Source organism: Oreochromis aureus, linkage group 1, assembly GCF_013358895.1.
Source record: "Oreochromis aureus strain Israel breed Guangdong linkage group 1, ZZ_aureus, whole genome shotgun sequence".
Lineage (NCBI taxonomy): Eukaryota > Metazoa > Chordata > Actinopteri > Cichliformes > Cichlidae > Oreochromis > Oreochromis aureus.
The window spans coordinates 33,293,684-33,315,545 of NC_052942.1; the positions used below are offsets into that span (position 1 = coordinate 33,293,684).

Below are 21,862 nucleotides of genomic sequence, written 5' to 3' on the forward strand. Positions count from 1 at the left end.
ACCTTGGCTCTTGTGTAACGCTGCGTGACAAACTGCAGACTTAAAACATTTATTACATTCTGTAACTGTACAAAAGTCAATGTCACATTTGTTCACGGAAAGGCCAGTACATTATTATTATTGTTGTTAATATTATGTAACCACAATTACAGACAAAATGTTGGTCTTAGAAGATAAGGCCGCAAGACAAGTTTCAGAGGCACAGAAAGTGATCCAGATCAGTTTAAGTGGTCTCTGAGCTGGGGCCAGAAAAACATTCACAGCAGGCAGGTTGTTAGATCAAACAGATCGAGGACATCGAAGAGAGCGTCACAGATACCCTTCATCGCAGCATATATGGAGACAGGCAGGCAAAGATGCTGAAAATGGATTTCTTATCTGAGCAGATTAAACACTTACACAGATGGCATACATAAAGAAAATGTATTTCCTCCTGAAACACAGTACATATCTTATTAAATTATTGTTCCTAAGGCCAAACAGCACAGCTGGAATTCCTAAAAGGTCACATAAAGACCACAAAGTGATGGAAACCTAATCTTAATCTGCTTCAGGATTTGCAGTTTAGCCACAAAGTAAAGCTTACTAGATTTACTTCTATAGATGGGAGCAAGAGAAGTTTCCCTGTCTTCTGTACAGCTGGTTTCTGACATTGAAACAGCTTAACACATTTATGTCTGGCTCATTACACAGTAACAGCAACGGTGTCCATCGCCTCTCAAACCGGAACCCATACAAGTTTCAAATTCAGATTCAAACAGAATCCACTGGGGATATTTCCACCCTCTATTTTTTGTTTTAAAGGACCAAAATGGTCATCCAAAATCTCAATTGCATTTGGCTTTAGTACAATACACGTTTTTTTCTATCACGTAAGATTACAGACATGGAAAATAGTACAAAAGTGATCGATCACTTGTGTCACTGTGTTTGTGACTAGAAAAAGATGGTGATTGTACATACTGACCATCTCCTCAGTCATCTCCTGATCCAACCATGAGATGCTGAGTGTTGAATGCAATATCCACCACACAGCAAATAAGCAGTTCCTTTAAAAATCCTTAATTCAGCAACATCACAGGAACGCAGCTATCAGGTCCGCATGTCTGACCAGCAGGAGTCTGTAAACCATTTTGTCCAGAGTTCTTTTTGCAGCATTGACCTGGCCTCAGCTCAGACCCATACCTTGCTGCTTGCTCATATCGGTGCACACAAAGAAAGTTTTGAGCTCCCCTTTCCCCTTCACATTGATTAGTCCTCGACACTCGCACGAGTAGCCCAGATCCTGCAACACGAGAGACGTTTCCTCTGTTACCTGAAAGCAGGCAAAGCAAACGGAAAGGAAATTGGATTAGCCCAAATTCAGTGCGAGACCTTCCTTGCAGCAAAATCATTTTCCTGTGACTACATTAAACAATACGCATCTCAGGTGGCACTTTGCCTCTGCTAATGGCTTTGATTCCCAAGTAATTTACATATTTTATCAAGTTAAAGCATGAATAGCTTTTGATCTGCCAATAAATGTGATACAGAGCATAAAGTGCAATTGGAAGAGGAAGAAACAATGTAACGGTTTTCTCAGAGGATGTTCTCGTGGCTGGTTAAGGACAGGCGGAGTTTATTTTTGCAGCAGTTGAGATAGATAAGGAAAATAAAACCCGAGTCCAGTTCGAAATTGGATCTTTTGTAAATCCAGCGATAGCTATGTTGAGATATGCTGTGTGAGAAGTGACCATTTGACCTTACAGAACATACCTGGATTTTTCCCAGCTCTCCAGTGCTCTCCATTCTGCTGGCTACATTGACCGTGTTGCCCCAGATGTCATACTGCGGTTTCCTTGCTCCGATTACTCCGGCTATCACTGGGCCATGATTAATTCCTGTGGAAGGAAAACAACCCCCCGATATGTTAAAGTTTAATGCTGTATTTTATAATAAAGTCTGTAAAGTTCATGTGCAGAGTTTACAGAGTTAAAACGGAATGAAAATCTAAGACTGAATAGGAAAAATATTTCATCTACTGAAGGCTGAGGTGACAGAGGATCAGAGGTACCAGAAAAGGTGAAATATTAGGAAGAAATTAAAGAAACATTTTAATGCATTAATACAGTGCTGTTAGTTTGCAACCAGTTTATAATCAAGGCCATTAGACCACAACAGAAATTTTCTGAGTAGCCCATAAATTTTTAAAAGAAAAGCTTTTGTGCAGCAGATGCTGAAGTACCTGACTAAAACACAGACAATACTGTAACTGCTCTTAAAGACATGGTGAGTCTAAAACAGTGTAGGATTTGCTTTTAAAAGGAAATCACAACACGATGAAAACATGATAGAAATGTAAAAGTTCACAGTAATTATTAAGATGTTTCAGTGCAAAGACTTCCCAACTGATCACACTACTGAACGAAACAAATCGAGAAATTCTGTGTATTTTAAACCAATATAAAACAGAACCTCTACTGTCTAACTCTGATAAATACAAGACTATGGGCCCCAGCAGAAACACAAGCTTCAAATCAGCATACGCAGGTATTCTGAATCAGATGGATTCAAAATATAATATGAACCTTTAGAAAAACACGCCTGCTGGGTTTTAATTTTATTCAAGTGTTAACAATTTTTCTGAAATGCCTGCACTTGTTATTCTGATCTTTCTGACCATCTCCTTCCTTTCATTTTTGTTCTGCTTACCCAATCCAGGGTCACGGGGTGGCTGGAGTTTACTCCAGTTTTCTTGCCATGTTTTCTTTTCGTTTTTAATGACAAAGATAATGAATGCACGTGAGGCATACATTCACATACAGAAGACTGTGAAGCAAAACAGTGAAGCTACGATTCTCACTAAAATTTGGTAGAAAGACTGGAAAAACGTTCTCTGGCCTGATGAGTCTCGATTCCTGCTGCAACATTCAGATGGGTCAGAATTTGGTGTAAACAGCATAACAGCAGGGATCCAGCCTGCCTCGTACAGGCTGTTGGTGGAGGCATAATGGTATGGAGTAAATTTTCTTGGCACACTTTGGGTCTCATCTTTTGATCCCATCTTTTGACAAATGCTTCCAGCAGGATAGTGTTCCATGTCACAAAGCTCAAACCACCAACTGATTTCTCAAATATGACAATAATTTCACTGTACTCCTCAACTGGCCTCTACAGTCACCAGATTTCAACAAAACAGAGCACCTTAGGAATGTGGTGGAACAGGAGATTTACGTCAACAAATCTGTAGCAACCGTGCGATGTTATCATGTCTATATGGACCAAAATACTCCGAGGAATATTTCCAGCAGCTTGTTGAAGGAGTCCAATCCAGCACTATGCATGAAACTCATAAAATGTGTGGTGACCCTATACTGGAAGCGAGGCTCTCAACAGGCATCAAGCCTTATTCTGCCTTGTCGTCAGTCGTTTTAAACTATTGTTTTAACTTGTAGTGCAAAGCTGTTCACAACATTAGGTGACTAACGGGAAACAAATCTTCTAATCAATGACTGTACTCAGGCTCTGAGTGCATTAAAGAGAATGTATATCTTTTTAATAAACACACAAAGGAGGTTTTAAGGTGATTGCACACAGGCACTGATAAGGAAAAATGATGCCACTCAATTAAAAATTTCACTGTTTGTACTATGTGCATTTTTAACTCCAAAAATGTAAATGTTTTGATTGTTTTATCATAGATGTCAGGACTGTAGACACAAAAAGCGGAGGATGATGTTTGTCAGACTCTCTAAAAGGTTCTGGCTCTATATTTGAGTAAAACATTCGCTTCCTGCTATTTGATGGACTAAAGCGGCTCATAGTAACTGATCCGTATTGGTAAAAGGAACCACATAGAAAGCAGTAAAAATAAAAGGAAAAGATGCATCTGAAATGATGGGCTCTGTTTCACAAAGCTGAATATGAGAGCTACTGATAGTACTGGACAATAAACCCAGTACATCCTGAGGTGAATCGGTAACATTTTGCATGTTTACCTACACGTCTTACCTCTCCTGTCTAACTGCACAGGAAGATCCTTGTACAGCCTAAGGTTTCTGCTTGAAATTGGCTGCACACAAAAACTAAACTTGCCTTTACAGCGTGATCACTTTGAAATTAGGCTGAAAGAAACGTTTTGTTGTAACGGTTTTCAGTTTTGTGACCTTCTGAAGCTGTGCTGTTACTTGACCCGGGCTCCACAGCTCTGCTGGTATGTGAAAGTGATGTTTTTAGACCAGAACGTCAGTGAGGTAGTAGCTTCAGGATCCATCATAATCAACAAGTTATTGCCGATAAGAAAGGCAAATGTGACCTTAAGGTTTGAGTACAGTTCGGATGAAAACCCAATAAGTTATCACAAGTCTCACTAAATTCCAGTTTCCTTGGCATGGCATTAGCTCGTTGTCTCTTTAACATGCTTAATGTGCTGCAAAACAGAAATTGCTTCGCAGCAACAATCTTTTGGTCCATTTTCTTTAAATGACATAGTTTATTCCATCTCCAATCACTCTTAAAACTTTCTGTAGTCAGCATCAACACTCATTTTGTTGCACTGTGCGCGCCAGCTTCTTAGTTTTATATGTGGACAGCATGCGTGCCACTGTGTAGATCATAGCTACAACTAGCTAGGATAAAGTTTACTAAGAACCCAGATTCAAAGTTACAAAAGGGCCAGATTTCACCTGTGGGCCTCGATTTTGAGACATTACAAAAACAACATTTACAAACCATGCAAAATTCTTAAAAATCTTAATCCAGAAAAAAGCCCAGTGTTTACAAAGGTAAAACTCAGAGCAGGGTATGCAATTGAAATGCTTATATTTACATGTACATGTTTTACCCTGCATGATGTACTCTTCTAGTCCTATATGTATGCAAGGGGAAGTTAACTGGCATAAGATCAGAGTCCCTTCTATCATGTGTAGAGCCTATTCAGCTCTACACAATAGAAGCATTATTGCTTCATTAAATCCCAGATTGTCACTAAGAAAAGAGGGTCTGCGGGAGAACTTACTATGGCCAATGACATTTCTCATATAGCGTTCTTCTGTGAGATCTACTGTTTTTTTTATTTTAGGGTAACTAGGAAAAATACTCCACCACATTACAGTGCATGCATTTATGCATGGCTCAACCTGATATAAAGTGGGAACTGCTTTAACACAAAGAAAATGCCTCAAATGTCGCTTTATGTTTATGAATTAATCATCATGTAACTCCAGAAATTCTGTGACTATTTTTATAGGCATGAGCTTTTAACAACCTAATAATCAAGTGTCAGTGAATGCTAGTACTCTCGCTGCAAGAACAGTACATGAATGCCAATCATGTGCTGAGTAACCAAGGAAACCTGTGCCAGCCTTAACAGAGATGGAGGCTGCACAATGCAGTATTTACTGAATTAAAGGTTTATGCACACTCACCCACACGAAGCCTGAAGCTATTGAAGGAATGTCTGTTGATGCCATCTAGCTTGCCTATCAGAGCGATGGCAAACTCTACCATGATCCCTATCTGGGCGTGTTGCCGTTCTCTGTCCTAAAACAACACAGAGTGATGTCAGTCCGCAGCCTAATTATGAGGTTTGGTCATGGCTTGCTTTAAAACAGTTAAAGTTAAAGCCCGACCCTGGTCTGAAGTAGGGCTGCCACGATTAGTTGACTAGTCACGATTACGTTGACTATTAAAATCGTCGACGACTAATTTAATAGTCGACACATCGTTTGAAGCTTTGTAAGATCCCAAAGACGCAGGAATAAGTAGTAGGATTTAAGAGTGTAATAACAGACTGAAACAGAAGATGGCAGCACTGCATGTACAAGGATGCCAGCTGTCGAAGAAAAGCTGCCCCAGAATCATAGCGCGGCCCCCTGGGTCAACAACAAAATAAACTTTTATTCTTTCTGGGTCACAAAATAAACGTTTAACATATTTTCAGGCGAGAATGTAGCTGTGTAAACCTCAAATATCTGCTCAGTTTATCAAAACATCACATATTTTCAAAAGCGCCCGACGTTTTTGAGAGCGCCTGTTACCCACCAGCTCGATAGCTAGCCGGGGTTGAAGGCTCACCAGAGCCGGTGAAAACACCGGACTCCCGGCAAATCGTTTTCAAACCCACCGCCGTCTTTCGCTACTCAGGTTAAACATGATATATAAGTCACTTAGATAACTTAAAAATGATATTGTTTGGCTTTTTTGAGTATTTTATTTGTTCCTGAGTAAATCGGTTTGGCTGAGATTAAAGTTATAGTTTTTACACAGCTGAATAAACGTCAAGCAGACAACTGATTATCAGAAGTGTGAGATGCTCGAGAATATACTCCGGTGTCCTGTTATATTTTAGATAGCAAGGAGGAGACGGCTGAGTTTATTAAACTCCACCGAAACAATCTGCAAATGTCATTAAAATTTAATAAACTATCATCTTGTCTTTATTTTTGGTTAGCACATACCTTAAACACTTAAAGCTGTAAGCTAATGATAGTTATATAAGAGCAGATGCATGCTGTTGAAATAAGCTGTACGTTTTACGTCCAATGGATGCATGATCTGATTAGTCGAATAATCGCAAAAATAGTGACTAGTCAACTATCAAAATAATCGTTTGTGGCAGCCCTAGTCTGAAGTAGTAACTACCTCACCCGATTGTTCTCCTGACCAGGTGGCCCACTAAGCCCCGCAGCAGCCATGTAACTGCTGCCGATTGTCTTGATCTTCTCCACACCGCTGAACTTTGGTTTGGACAACAGCTGTTGAGTTAGAGGCAAACAAACAAACAAAATGAGGGGTGCATGCATTTATCATCCCAACCATGCCAGGGTCTTCATGATTAGCCCCTGACATTTGTATCTCAGACAAATATTCGGTAAGACTTTGACTTCCTGACCTCATCAAAGTCAGCGATGATCTCATTGAGAAGTCTCAAGCATTCCAGACCTTCTTTGTTGATATCGCACTCGGTGTAAAATTCTTTGAAATCCGGCACAGAAGCGAACATCACGCACACACAGTCATAGGACTTGTAGTAGAGGTCCTGTTGGGAAAAGCACAAAACCAACAGATAAAGCTTGTACAGGCAACATGTTACTTTTATGTTGTATCAAGCCACGTTATCTGGAAGTTATGATTATTTGTAGAGTTATAGTAGAGAGTTCTGCTTATATAGTTTGTAGTTTTTCTTTTTGAATAATTACTGCCATGCTGTACTCAAGACGCTTGCTTGCGTTACTTGCCACTCCTGATTTCCTGTGATAGCTGTAGAGTCATATCGCTGATAGTAGCATGCCAGCCTGTTATCTAAATTCTTCACTTCTTCACAATTATGGCTCCAAAAAGGGTTCTGTTGTGTGGTTATGTCAAACTTTCAAGCAGTAAATGATTGAAATGTATAAAGCACCTGCATATACCCACACTCCTCTGGCACATTGAGGCTTAAGAAGCTGGCCGTTTCCCCCCGCCCTGTTTTTACATTTCCGCATAGTTTCACCAAGGACGATATGAAGGGCTTGTTACATTTAGATATTTAAACCTTCCTGTTACTTCTATTAACTGTGATAACACTGAAAGGGCAATTCATGCTCAGTGTAACAATGAAGCAGCAAGACACTGAAAGGCATCTCCACTTGTAGCCACTCCTGATGAACTTTGTAATTTAAAATCCATCCAGTACAACTTTCTGTGTCCTGTTCTCAGTGTCAGTAAGCAGCTGGCACCCTGACTGTGTACAGTATTATGTTTAGGTCCCTCTCTTTGGGTCTTTTAACACCCAAAATCCACATGCTGGAAATAACAATTATTTAATTTTTTTTTAAGATGACCTCAGATAACTGGTCACATTATTGCCGCCTGGTTCATGTTCACTTTCAATATGTAATGATGGGCGGTTATCTCATGGGAGCGTTTTGTTTTTAACTCTCTTCACCAATCCTTCATAGCATCCAGGGTACTTGTTAGCCAGAGAGAATCAACTTTGGAAATCTCACCTCGTTCTTCTTATTCTCCCCAACAAACAGCGCTGCCACGTGGGCCGGCAGCACGTTTTCCAGCAGCAGGCGGTTCAAGTTCTCTCTCGTCTCGATCTCATCCTGCTCTGTGTGGTTCTTGTTCTTTAGCAGGAAGTCATGGCAGAAGCAGTACTCATTCTGTAACCCAGAGGAATGGCAAGTTTAGAGGAAAATCAGCACAAGAGATAATTTTTTTGTTTTTTTAAAATAATTCAGCAAACAAAAAACTGTCATTTACCTGCAGTGAGATGATGAGCATGGTGACCAGGAAAAGTGTGATGTATATGCAACTCATATACTGGGGATATTTTACCAGCCCTAAACATTTCAGGATTTCTACACTGCAAGACAAGCAAGAACATGATTAATCGCAGACTCCACTTTTACTTAGAAATTAATAACTTGCAGTGGTTTGACTTTGACCACTAGTGATTAAAAGTATGAGGCGGCATAACAGTAAACTAAAATTCTCTGCTATAATTCTCTGATTAAGAATCCAATTCATTCATGTATTCAGAAAGAAATATGCAGATATTGGTTCTTTAGATCATTTTTATTGACTTGTCTGATTAAGATTATTGCTTGATGTGTGATAGACCACCCCAGAAGTAGCACTCCAACCTCTGATAAGATATATAAAAAAAAAAATCAAACACAACCAAAACACAAAAGCTTCAAAATGAGTCCAAACTCCTTGGTGAGATCACTATGGTTACATCCATCTTTTACAGACTACAACCAGAGCCACTTTCTCATCCCCTGACATTTGCTGTGCCTTTTCTTTTGTCATACTCACTAAGCCTGTTTTATTGGGTTTTATTTTGCATCATAAAATTACAGTTAATTTAATTTAAAGAGGATTGTTATACTATTTTAGACTCTTTTGTCATTTTCTTTCTCACTGAACTACTCGATTTAAGCCATTTGCCCGTTGATAATGTTTTGGCTGCTCTGACGCAGCTCTCGACTATTGGGCTGAAGTATATCTCATGTTATATGATAAATATTACTGCACTTCAGCCATACACTGATTCAGATAAAGAAAACATGATTCTAGCAGATGCAATCTAAAATGCAACCTTTGCATGTTTGCATTAAGGCTGTCACCATATCCAGGATAATATCACAATCTAAACAAAAAGATTATTCCACCAATCAAAATCCTGCTTTTTTAACTTTCAACTTTATTAATTCACTAGTCTCCCTACTGAGGAAAATAGTGGGGAAAACTACTTGGCTAAATAGTACGAACAAATGTCCCTGATGCAGCACACAGTTTGTACACAAAACAGTATTATAAAGCTAAAATTGAACGCCAAACTGCAGCAACTCAGTCAAACCAGAAACAAACAAACAAACAAACTCCTGTGAGACAACCACAGGGATCAGTAGCTGGAGAGCTGGAGCTCAGAAAGCTGAGAGTAAATAAAGTAAGAATTAAGTCCTCCAAAGTTCACGGTCTCCAGTGCTTCACTCAGCAAATAAACAACAGCCTAATTCTACCTGTGTGAGTTGTGGCATAAAGTGAATCTGACAGAGATAGTTAAAGCAACAGAAAAGTGATTGCTGTCAGGGTGGTAACTTCACTGGTCACAAGCCACAGGTACGTAGATACATTTGCAGGTCATCAGCGTGAAAACAGGAAATAATGCATTTCCCAAAAAGCTGTGGGATTCACCCTTTTCCTTCAGTCTCACCTGCAGTTCAAATCTTTTGTGAAGTTCCAGATGTCCTTCTTGGTGCTGAGGTTTTGGTTATAACTATCAAAGAGATCAGCCTTGTAGTTGAAAATGAGGCCGTAATATGCCATGGACGACGCAATCAGAAAGAGCAATTTAAGCTCAAAGCTCATCTGAAGGAAAACTCCACATGCAATGAGTGATAGGATGCAGCAGTAGACCGAGTACTGAGGGACAGAAAAAGGGATAAAATGGAATTAGACTTGTAGCAAATCTAAATAATGTCCTAAATCAAATTTATAAGCAGCATGCAAACAAGTAAAACACTACACTCTTTTCTACTGTTAGGAGAACTACAATTAACACACACTACTTTACACTAAAATGTAATACTGCTATTTATACACCATCGTGTCTGGGATTAAATCTATCACTCACGGGAAGGCAAGAGTAGTCTTCTTTAAAAGCCTCGTCAAAGCACTGCAGGGGAGTGGAAAAACAAATAAATAAACAACTGACAAGCAACCACCGGACAACATGCTTTGAAGCTTGGCGTGACATTTATGAAGTGCAGCACAGCTAGAAATACCAGAGTACTTAATGGATCTGTCTTAGCCTTCAACATGTGAGCAGAGTCTCACCAGGTTGAACACAGCCATGATAATGATAACCGCTGTGGTGATGGTTGCCAGAGGGAGGCGCACAAACGGCTGTTTAACCACTGCCTCTGACACAGCTGGCAGCCACCGGCAACCTGACAGCTTCTCCGGAAACAGGCGCTGCAGTGAAGTGAGGGGGGGAAAAAAAGACAAAATGGAATCAAACAGGTACGAGCAACATGTGACTTTTATACAGCCAGCTATCTGCAGACAGCATGCATGAGTGATTCACAGCTAGCTCTTTCAAGGAAAGGAATCTGTCTGAGGAGAAAACAAAAAAAAACTGCATGTCCAGAACAGAATGTCAGATGTCATCTGCAGAGTCAGTAGGGCGTCTATAGTAAGCTGTAGCCTAGTGAATGCAGGAGATAGTTTTCATGCCATGTTTCCATTCTCACATCATCTAATTCTGGCACAGTGTGCACACAAAAACACAAGTCCTTTTCACTCATGCTTTTATTACTTGTGCCAATAGGGTGGGTGGGGGCTGGTGGGGGGGGTAACCCTTACTAAAAATCAATTCTTGTGTTTCTTTAGTGGTTAATCCACCAGTATGTGCAAGGTCTTTAATCAAAATGATATTTTTAATGCTAATATATAATTACCGTTATTCATGATTTTTAAAATTTATAAAATTTAAAAAAGATGGAGAAAAAAAAAAAAAAAAGGTAAAACACACAATTTTTTGGTTCAGATGCCAATTTTGAAATTGTTACTTAAATGAATGTTAGGCTTGATTAATTTCTGACTTCCAAGAGAAGTCCAGTGTGCCGAATTTGGGTATAAAAACATGAATTCAGTTTGTCATTTGCCTAATACATTGTTTCATTTTCATTTTTTAAAAATCTTTGTGTTTTCTTGTTTTTTTTCCTAATAAATTAATCAAGCACTGCACTGGACTTAAATTTAGGAGTGATTCACGCAAGAATTTTGTATTATATCTTGACAAGGTAAGAAACATGGAAAGTTGTGTGACATTTTGTCCCATCGCCTTGGTATTTTCTTAAAAACACTGCGAATATAAAACATTAAAAACAGAAATTTTGGGTTTCGATTTAATCTCATAAATGCAGTTTCTCTGAAGCACAATTACTCTTTCAATGTATGTTCAGGCATTTTAAATAAAAAAGGAATACAGACAATCAAACAATGCCTCAACTCTGATTATATTTATGTACTTACTGGATAATTAAACATTTTTTTTACACAGTAATAATAATAATAATAATAATAATAATCATTATCATCATGTGTTGAAAAAAAGTCTATAAAGAATTTAACAATTAATTTGTACTTCCCATGCACAAGGAAATTAAATTCATTGAATGTCTTCAGCAAACCACCTGTGAGTTAAGAATATACAATATTAAAATGTGTTTCTAGATAAACGAGAAACTCTTCAACACTGATGCTTGACCAGCTCCAGCTTGGCTTTAGATGTTACTGTAAAGATGCATGAAAGAGTTCTTGTGTCATTGAGGCTTTTTCTCCTGGTTTCTACACACTGGGCCTGAAAAGAATCTTGTACTAAATCACTTAAATAACCAGATACTGAATGTGAACGAATGGACAAACCTGTAAGTGACCTGCGTAACAGATGGCCAGGACCAGGAGCAGCACACAAAACAGCACTCCAGATGACACCGCCAGTGGCTGTCGACTTAGGAGGACACGAATGAAAAAACAAAATAACATCAATCTCCAGCTCATCTTCTAAATATAAAAACGTCTTCGTCGTGCGCTTTAAAACCTCTTTAAAATGCTCGAAAAACTGTTCCTCCGTCGAGTTTGTACTCATGAGAAGAACAGATATTCAAATATCCGAAAAACTTAAAACATACTCACAGTCTTGCAACAAACATCTGAATGATGAAGATACAGAGGAAGATGAAGGTGGCACAGCTGACGTAGTGTTTGAACATCGGCAAATCCAGGGCTCGATACTAAGAAAGGCAGAAGATGTTTATGTTTCTTTTTCAGTATTAAAATGACTAAATGTAAAAGTACGATGAAGCAGTCATTTATATTGAACGTTAAATCTCACCAACCTGTTTTGCCAGATCTTTCTTCAGAAACGACAGAGCTAAGCCGCTCTCTTTAAACTTGTACCACTGCCTACAACAGAGGAAGGGAGGTAAGTGGGCATGGAAGAAGAAAAGCAGAGAATGATGGTGGAATGTGAGTTATTAACTGTCTCCTTCTATGAGATTTACATTTCAGGTGCTCTGTATTGTGACTGTTTTTAAGGTGAGCACTGGGCACAGGATCACACCTGATGCAACAACTTGATGCAGCAGCAAAGAAAAAGATCTCAAAACATGAAAAAACACTGAGGTCATAATTTCTGTTCATTATAAACAAATAATTTTACTGAACACCACAGGTCATTATGGAGGCTCTCAACTTAATCTGCATGTTTTAACCTCTAAGATTAACAAAGACATTGCACACAGCTTTAAGTGGAGGTCAGTGCAATGGCAAATAAATGCTACAATATGTATAGTTATCTTTTAAGTATTAAGTGCTCGCTTATCATTAAGCCTCCAATTCAAAGGAGGGCAGAACAATTCTTATACAATTTTCTTAATTTCTTTAATTAATTTCTTTGTGTGCTGCACAGTGAAGGCAAATTAACTTTGCTCTTAAATCTACTTAGATAACCTTTTGTATACTCATGGATGTGCATATACAAAAACATCTGACAACAAAAAAATACACATAATTATAAATTAACAGTAAAAACACACAAAAACTATCACCTTTTTCGTTTTGCCATTTTTTTAAAAAATTGGTGCATCATTTCCACTCAGTTTCATGAAATGAAATCATTGCACAACAGCTGGAACGATATGCATGTTTTAGCTGCAGCCTCCGATTTCAGAGAAGCTTTATTTTTAAATCTGTAATATCTGAAGCTGTAAAGCAGCAACTTCACTAATTATCTAAAACATCTGCACAGTCAGTCAAGGTCTAAAAGTTCACAGTCACAGTTAGATTACTAATGTGACATTTCGAAAAACAGTTAAATCATTGTCTGTAATCTATTGCTCCATCAGATCCATGAACGCATTTTTAATGTACCAGAGTATAAATTCAGTGACAAAATGTTTCTCTTACTGTCACCATGAGCTTTTTGTTTTGTGCAAATATTTCTGTTACAGACAGCCACAGACCGGTTTAGCAAAACTGTGGTATCTATACCACAAAAGCAGAAACCAAATGAACCAAACGCGAACAAATTTGTCATCTGTGCTTACTTCTGATCAGCACCTGACCTGAGAGGATGCAGGTAAACCAACACAGGGCCTCATTTAAGCATTGTAGAACACCGTTTCGGAGCTGATGCTGCTGCTGCTGGTTCGTTTAAAGTAAAAGCTTGTGACACAGGCTGGTGTCAGAACGCTGAATTTTAAATTGGGTTAATGGATTTTAATATTTGGTTGGTTGTGTCAACCAGGAGATTAACTTTTTAGTGTCAACTGTAAGATTTTAAAGTTTATAGGATATTGCCATCTGGACTAAAGCTGTGGAAGGATCTATCAGCACACTGACAGGACAACACTACAGAGCTTAAAGCAATAGTAGCTGAATAAAAATAAACTGCAACATCTTGGCATATAGAAACGGTCACACAGCCAATCCAGAATTTCAGGGAAACAACAGAGTAAACAATTAGCCAGGTTTATCATCAAGGATCAGGATGTAACCTCAATCAGAAACAATTCAGCAGAGGATTTCCTCCACTGTGCAATTCCTTTAAACCTGTTAAATACAACACATTGCAATATTTTATCAAATATGCTACAAATATTGCATAAATTGTGATTCGACCGAAATCGACCTACTTGTTGCTGAGCTCATCTATGGTAATGGTCATCTCATTGTGCAACTCCTCATCAAACCGAGTCTTCTGGGATTTCCTGGACCAGAAAACAGAGACAATAAGGAAGTGGCATACAGACAAACACAGAGACAAGTAGAGTGACTGGAACAGATGCTGGAAAACCAGATCAAGCATGTGGGTCACTCTGGTCCAGTGTAGCTGTGGTTGGAGGCCACTTGGTTAATGCCATTCTGAGCATTAGTGAGAAAAGGGAAACGTAGGTTGTGCCTGCAAGAGTGTTACTGTATGAAAAGGGAGTGTGCCGGTAATGCTGCAGAGATCTGTGTGTTAGATGATCTCAGTGGGATTTGGTTGGTGTGTTTCTGTCGTGCTCCTGCTCGGAAACCCCCCTGCTACATCAGGAAGGAAACATTCACACAGATGCAGAAACCCTGATTACCACACAAGCCCCAGTAGGTGATCAGCGTTAATAGGATCATGTCAGCCCACTAACAAAGGTTAGGGGCTTTCGAGATCGCATGTTGCCCTGTTACAAAGAGGCGGCAGTTAGAAAAGGTCAGAAAATATGTATTACACCACTGCACAGGTTAGTGTTAGAACAGCAAGGTTCTCTGCTAAGACAGTAGTTCTCAACCTGGAGGTCTAGTTTTTAACATGTCATTGCTTTTAATCATTACATTCAAACTTAAGAGTAATTATCTTTTTAAAATTATTAAAAATGCATATAAAATATTTGAAGGGGACCTATTCTGCTCACTTCCGGGTCCAAATGTTTTCTCTTACACTCGAGCAGCTGTGCATGAGTTCAAAACAATTTTTAATTATCTTATATTGGGCCTTGATGCCACCCCTCAGGTCCTTCTCTGTTTGGTACACACTGTTTTACGTTCCTACCATCTCCAGCCATCTTTCTTTCGATTGGTGGCTCCTCATAAACAGAAGGCTTGAATGGCAGGTGGGTGAAGCTTCTATGTTTGTACTCACAACTGTCAAATATTCTAACTGAATTATACACTCAAGATTTTGAAAAACTTGCACACTTAATTATGAAACTGAGTAACAAATCAACACTGCTGGCTTCTCTCCCAAGTGGCACAGAATGTATGATATCAGATATGTCACATATGTCATTTCCAGTACAACAAGAAAGACACAGAGAGAGCACAAATGGTTACGATTTAGCCTACTGTTACTACTGAACATAAGTGGGTGAGCTGAGCAAAAGAAAAGAAAAAACATAAAAACTGTTAAATAATTCTTATTTTGTACCTCGTGTTTAAAGTTTAGTCATACTGAATTTTAAAGGCTGTTTTTATATGTGTAAATAACAAGCCAATTACATACATGAGTAAAAAGTGACAGCGTTCATAAAAAAAAAAATATAGAAACACATAATAGGTCCCCTTTAAAACTTTTCTTTTGGTTATCTGCATAAAGCGAATTGATTGCAGGGGACTGGGAAAACATGGCAAGTGCATAATTTAAAGTAAGTAAAACTCAGCTCGCTGTAGTCGGCATTTACGCAAGCGCACGTGAGGCATTTATTGGGGAGAATAAGCTGAAAGGCTGAGAACTACTGCACTGAAAGGACTGACGACCTTGCGGGCCGTGAAGGCTCCACTCACTTAGGGCTGCCGAGCGAAGGGGCGGGTAAGGAGAATGCCTCTTCTAGAGACTCATCAAAGCTGTCGGGGTCCAACAGTAAAACACAAATATACATCGATCACAACAGAGCAGCGCAGAGCCAAAAAACACAGGATTTATAATCATTTTAAGATAAAAATCGAGCGTAGTGCAATAACAACTGTCAGTTTTAATCAGAGATCAGTATAATCTACCATGTCGTGTCATTAAAACCGTGTGGATCATTTCACTGTGACAGCCTCAGCCTTATTGGACTGTGAATACATGAATGAAATTGACAGTTTCCGCGATACCACAAACCTACACACTCTCAGGATGGAATGCTTGTGCACTTGGATCACACTTATCTCTTCTAATCACATTACTTCAGCCCACACTGTTTTGTGTAGGCGGGTCCTGCCCACTGATCAGTAGCTTTGCTGTTTTCATACTGCCTTCACCAGATGGGGAGAGAGAATTAACCATTAAAAGCTATGACCACAATCAATTTGGTTATGCATTATTTAAAGCTAGTGGAAGGGCTACTCATATTGCTCAGAACTCCCACCCCTCTGCAGGAATAATTGCCACTGCAGCACAGCTTTAAAAAAAAAAATCTCTATTTGTTAGTCAAATCGAACTCCTCGAGCACTGCTTTTGCTTCCATGAAACAGAATCATTGTGATTCTAAGAAATACTAAATCTGTACCAATCAACACGCTTGCAAGAGCTGTGACCTAATCAGAGTGCCATAACTGTTTATACTTGCTTTTGAAGCATGCTTTTTTTTTTTGCAGTTTTTTTCTAAATAATAAAGAGAAAAAAGGGGAACCCTCCCAAAAAACTGCTTCACCACGCTAACAGGAGAAGATGGCAGATGTAGTCAAAGCTGGCGTGAAATTTGGTGTTATTAAAGCACCATAAACATTTATACTCATGCTTGACACAATGGAGTTTTCTCCAAAATGATAAAAACATTCAGCAATTCCTCTCGCTATGGATTTCCAAGATCTACACTTCAAGACTGATGTATTCTTGAAATTCCTATAGAGACCAACCTGCCTTCAGACTGACTGTGCATCAGAGCGACAAAAATTCGTAACAAGACAGGGCAAAAAACAAAAACAACACCATTTGCGAGCATTAATTAGATCATTTTTGGCAATGCATGACAACAGTGAGCATAAACTGCCCGTCAGACATCTGTGTTACATATTAAGTGACCTGCTAATGCTACTACATCTGCTATTTACAACCCCGTTCCAAAAAAGCCCTGATGCTTTGTAAAATATATATAAAAGCAGAATGCAGTCATTTACAGATCTCATTTTATCCACAATAAGAAAGAAATCCCAAAGAAATCATATCACGTGTCCAAACTGAGAAAATGTTCCATTTAAGGAAAAATATTCGCTCATTTTGAATGTGATGGCAGTAACACGAATCAAAAAAGTTTGGATGGGGCAACAGAAGGCTAAAAAAGTAACTGGTACATTTTGCAAGTAATTAGGTTAATTGACAACAGGTCAGTAACATGATTGGGTATTAAAATAGCATCTTAAACAGACGGCGTTTCTCAGAAGTAAAGATGGGCAATTTCAGAATAACCTGTCAAAAAATTTACAGTACATGATGTCATAAAAGTATGGCAAGAATTGGGAGAAATCTCTGTGCGCAAGGCACAAGGCTGAAAATCAATATTAGATGTCTTAGGACTCCAGGGCTGCTGAGAATAACAAAGGAATGGTACCATATTCCTCTTCCAAAAGCCGAGCACACACAGAAGAACATATTCAGCACGCTGCTTGCACGCTCACCGCAAGTTACTTTAGAGAATAACAAACTAGATGCTATTTGGCATTTTAGATATCATGTAAAATGACTCTGAAATCTCAGATCTTTCAGAAATGCATACATTTTGGGTATTATGTTAATCTCCATAAGTACAGCTGAATATAGTCATTGATGTAACATCTGCAAGATGTTAAACTATAATATGCTTCTAAATGCTTCAATATAGTCTTATATAATACAGTATTAATAAAGACATCACAAAGCTTTCAGGGTTCATGGACTGATAAGAAGGTCCTGACTGGAAAGTTTGCTGGCTACAGAGTAAGTTGTAAAAAGCCAGCGTGCATCTGTGTGAAAAAGCTTTTTGTCCATGTCAACTTTCATGTTGTGTTTGAGTCATGTGTGAATTAATTCTGTAGCTACTGGAGCAGCTCAAGATTCGGCTTACCTCTCAGGGTTCTTGGAGCTCGGTCGCAAAGGAATATCCTGAAAAAGATGAGGATAATACTGTAGTTATGTAGCATTTCGGTTCGGAAATGTTTTCACAAGACTATGATTCATTAGTTTTGATGAAAGACATATAAAATCAATTTTTAAATCTCTTGATTTCTTAAAGCTTTTTTAAAAATTCAATGCTTTGAAAGTAAAAATAAGCTTTTCTGGCTTCTGATATGTTTGATTTCCTTTACTTATCACATTCAGAAATAACATGAAAATCCCCTTCTGCTAAATCGCGTAATATACACTTATTGCCTTTGCTGCATGCTGACCAATCATGCATGTGTGCATGGTCAACCTCACAATAATCCCGTTCTAAGCCACAAAAAAAACCAACAACATTATACTCTTTCATTGTCATATTGATAATAATGTAAATAAACCATGGTGTACAATCCAGTCACTTTACCTTGAAACGTGGTTTGCCATTGACAATCGTGTCTTGTGTGAAGCCCTCTCGGTTCTGCAGGTGGGCGAAAGGTTTGACAGCCCCCCAGGATTCAAGGTAGCGGGTCATACGTACAGATGCTCGCATCTTCAGACCATCATTCACCCGAGGTTTGGGTGCCCTTTGGGTGTTCAGGGAGGGCTCTTTAGACTTGAGATGTAGATAAACATGCAAAGATGTGATAGTGAATATTATGTACTAATGGCTCAAAGAATCCATCCCATCTGCTCATAAAGAGATGAAAATGGCAAAAAAAAAAAATAAAAAGACATTTATGCAGTATTCTTTATTGTGACAAATCTGACCTAAGATCAGACACCAAGGGGACAAAAAAAGGAAAAATGTTGGCTGAGGTCATGAGAAACAAACCCCCAAAAGTATAGTGGAAAGGGGAAAAAAGATTTTTGTAAAAGGGTACCGTGGCTAGCATTTGGTGAGTATGTAATAGCTTAAAAAGTTAATTTTGGGTTAAAATATCAACATATATTGTTCTCTGACATATAGCAAGCAACAGCCAATTAAAAAAAAAAACCCCACAGTGTAAAATACAAAGTAAAAAATATAAAAATGATTTACATGATTTAATATGATTGTTTTATCAGTAAAATTAAAAATCCTAACAGCAATTATCTGTATGAATAGATATTTGAAATGCTAAAGATTTCTCTCAGTCCTTCACAAATTGTGTTTTTTAGGAATACAGACTTAGAGCTTACCCGTGGATCAATGACTAGGTAGGTCCGGACGTCTTTTAAGTAGGGGTCCCTGAGGTGACCGTTTCCTTCTTCCACTTCATACGCCTTGTTTAGGTGATTCAGAGTCACCTCTGTGATGTGGACACGTCTGGCCAAATGTAAAAAATAAATAAATGAATCTGGTAACTTCAACTTTCAGAGTCGATATTAAATGTGAAATAAGAAATGGTAAAAAAGGTAGCGCTCCTTACCCTGGAAGGCCTCCTGACTCCATATGATTGGCTAGAGTGACATCATGTGACCATACATCAAACTGCCACTTACGAAGTCCAATCACACCACAGAGCACGTTGCCCGAGTGAACCCCGACTCTCATGTTGATATCCACTCCTGTGGCCTCTCGTACCTGCCTGAAGGAGTTTTGCAGAAATACAAAAACTTGTTTTTATTTTTAAATATTATTTCTATATTTTCAGTAATTCCAAACACAATAACACTGCAAGGACGTATGTGTATCTCTCAGTGCATCTCTACCATACGTCTCTGTGTTTTAATCTGTATGGTAAAAATGTTCCCCTTACACCTTCCACACAGTTTAATATACCTTCCACTGACACGTTACATTAACTTTTCATAAATAATTAATGCATAAATCCTGGTTATTTAAACATTTCACAATGTATATCTTGAAAATAACTGTAAAAACAGCTACAAGTGATTGTTATAAGAAAAACTTACTTGATGGCTTCACACATGTCCAGACCCATTTTGACACAGTTCTTTGCATGTTTAGGCAGTGACACCGGCAGCCCAGACACACAGTAGTAGCAATCTCCGAGGATCTTGATTCTCATGCATTCGTTTTCCTTTAAAGAATGAGAAAAACAGATCCGTCATTCACCAAATAAATAAATACAAAATCGATGTGCCACTTTGCACAAAACAGCTTTGCCTATTAGGGTCTAAGTGCCTCAGTCAGACCTTAATTAGTGAGCGTTTCCTTTTTCAGCTGTCAGACCCTGATTTTCTGAGATGAAGATTATTTCACTATAGTGCCAACAGTGGTTTAAGAGGCAAATACTGAAGTTGAATATAAAATGGGCCCAGAAATGTCCCTGTGGTCAAGCTTATACTGGAGAAAGCACAAAAACAAGATATTTCAGGACATAAAACAGCCATTTGTACTGGAAACGTGGAGCATGATATAGCCAAACACCATCATGAGGTTAAACATGGCTCCCCACCATCTTCATCTAATTGGTCTTGAACATGTAACTCTTCCAGCCAGATGGGGCGATCTTTCTAAGCTTTGTCACAGAGGATTTCAATGCTCAAGGCAATGACACCTGCTCGTCTGAATGGTGGTGATTTTACCTTAAATTGCCATTTGTGAACAAGCACCAATGCAAACAGTGATATATAAAATGATACAGAATGTTTACGATGAAACTTGTAGCCTCAGTTGTAAACACACGACTCTGTTTTAAGAATTATAATGACTGTTGCATATTGTTAAGAGGGTGACATGAGATTAGAAAGTGATTTATTATGTGATTGTTTTTAGCCAATCATCTGACAGATTGCAGTGTGTACAATCTATGATCTCTATTTTGTTTCACACTCTGATGAAGACCACAAGGCTGAAATGTTAGCATGTTTGCTAGCATGGCTAAATAAATTGGTGTGTTTGAGATTCGTCAACAATGGAAGTTTTGTGTTTGCGCTACCTATTACCTTTGGGTATTCGACACTTGGATATAAAAGGTATTTTTATTTAATGTCTTAACTCACCTTGGCAATTTGGTCAAACTTGCCAAACAGTTCATTGAGCATAATGACCAGCTCCTTGGGAGAACAGTCACTGGCCAGTCGGGTGAAACCGACAATGTCTGCATACAGAATGCTGAAAGATATTAAGTGAATGAACATTTAACACAGAAATATTCACATGTAATTAAAGAATACCCATTCAACATGTGCAACAAGCATTTATCAAACAAAATAGGTTTTAGAGCTGGCAAAGTTTACATGTATACATGCTTCTGACTTTATCAATGACACATCTGATGTCAAGCTTTTTTGTTTTTTAATACTACAGTGGTCCTGACTGAATAACTCAAAATTCAAATTGTTTGGTGATGTTTTGATTGTAGAAACTACAAAAATCCCACTAATTAAGCCATCCTTTAAATTCTAAAAGAGGAGATTTCTAAAGAAAACCTCCAGGCTTAGCTTACTTTGGGCCAAACCCATGTGATTGCGATTCACATGCCCAGGCTGATAAAAAGAACAAATACTGGCAGAACAACAAATCCTGTCTTTCATCATTCAATACAGTGGCTTTCGTCACTCAACCAATTAACTATAGATGCTGACAAGGACTTCCTGAAGGCTCTGTTAACAATCAACCAATGTGCAGTGGACTGGAGGATACTAATGGCCGTAATGCTCAAACAGTTTTAGTCCTTCAAATTTGGCCCCAAAACGGCAGCTTTTCTCAGCACAGCCCATTATGATCCATTGTGACCATTATGGGCTGTGCTGATCGGGATTGATCGGCAAAAATATCTGTACTATCACCCATTAAACTTCAGTAGACCTGATTGAAAGGCATGTTTGGTTCAAATGCTGAAT

At 38.6% G+C, this 21,862-nt stretch overlaps 1 protein-coding gene across 2 annotated transcripts in view; it reads right to left on the bottom strand.

The window, feature by feature from the left end:
- Positions 1-8: 8 nt before the first annotated feature.
- adcy7 (adenylate cyclase 7) overlaps positions 9-21,862 on the bottom strand; it is a 64,742-nt gene continuing 42,888 nt past the window's right edge. The window contains exons 7-27 of one of the 2 annotated variants that reach the window (XM_031746509.2): positions 21,020-21,131; positions 19,967-20,094; positions 19,480-19,638; positions 19,250-19,376; positions 18,495-18,683; positions 18,036-18,073; positions 15,796-15,855; positions 14,172-14,246; positions 12,375-12,441; positions 12,172-12,269; positions 11,902-11,986; positions 10,309-10,446; positions 10,106-10,147; positions 9,686-9,894; positions 8,227-8,329; positions 7,968-8,126; positions 6,872-7,018; positions 6,627-6,734; positions 5,406-5,520; positions 1,756-1,880; positions 9-1,315 (exon numbers count right to left, since the gene is read on the bottom strand). In XM_031746509.2, the coding sequence (XP_031602369.1) occupies positions 1,169-1,315; positions 1,756-1,880; positions 5,406-5,520; positions 6,627-6,734; positions 6,872-7,018; positions 7,968-8,126; positions 8,227-8,329; positions 9,686-9,894; positions 10,106-10,147; positions 10,309-10,446; positions 11,902-11,986; positions 12,172-12,269; positions 12,375-12,441; positions 14,172-14,246; positions 15,796-15,855; positions 18,036-18,073; positions 18,495-18,683; positions 19,250-19,376; positions 19,480-19,638; positions 19,967-20,094; positions 21,020-21,131 (2,431 nt within the window). In that variant the 3' untranslated portion in view covers positions 9-1,168. The remainder of the gene's footprint in view (positions 1,316-1,755; positions 1,881-5,405; positions 5,521-6,626; positions 6,735-6,871; positions 7,019-7,967; positions 8,127-8,226; positions 8,330-9,685; positions 9,895-10,105; positions 10,148-10,308; positions 10,447-11,901; positions 11,987-12,171; positions 12,270-12,374; positions 12,442-14,171; positions 14,247-15,795; positions 15,856-18,035; positions 18,074-18,494; positions 18,684-19,249; positions 19,377-19,479; positions 19,639-19,966; positions 20,095-21,019; positions 21,132-21,862) is intronic. The other variant, XM_031746510.2, reaches the window with a different exon arrangement.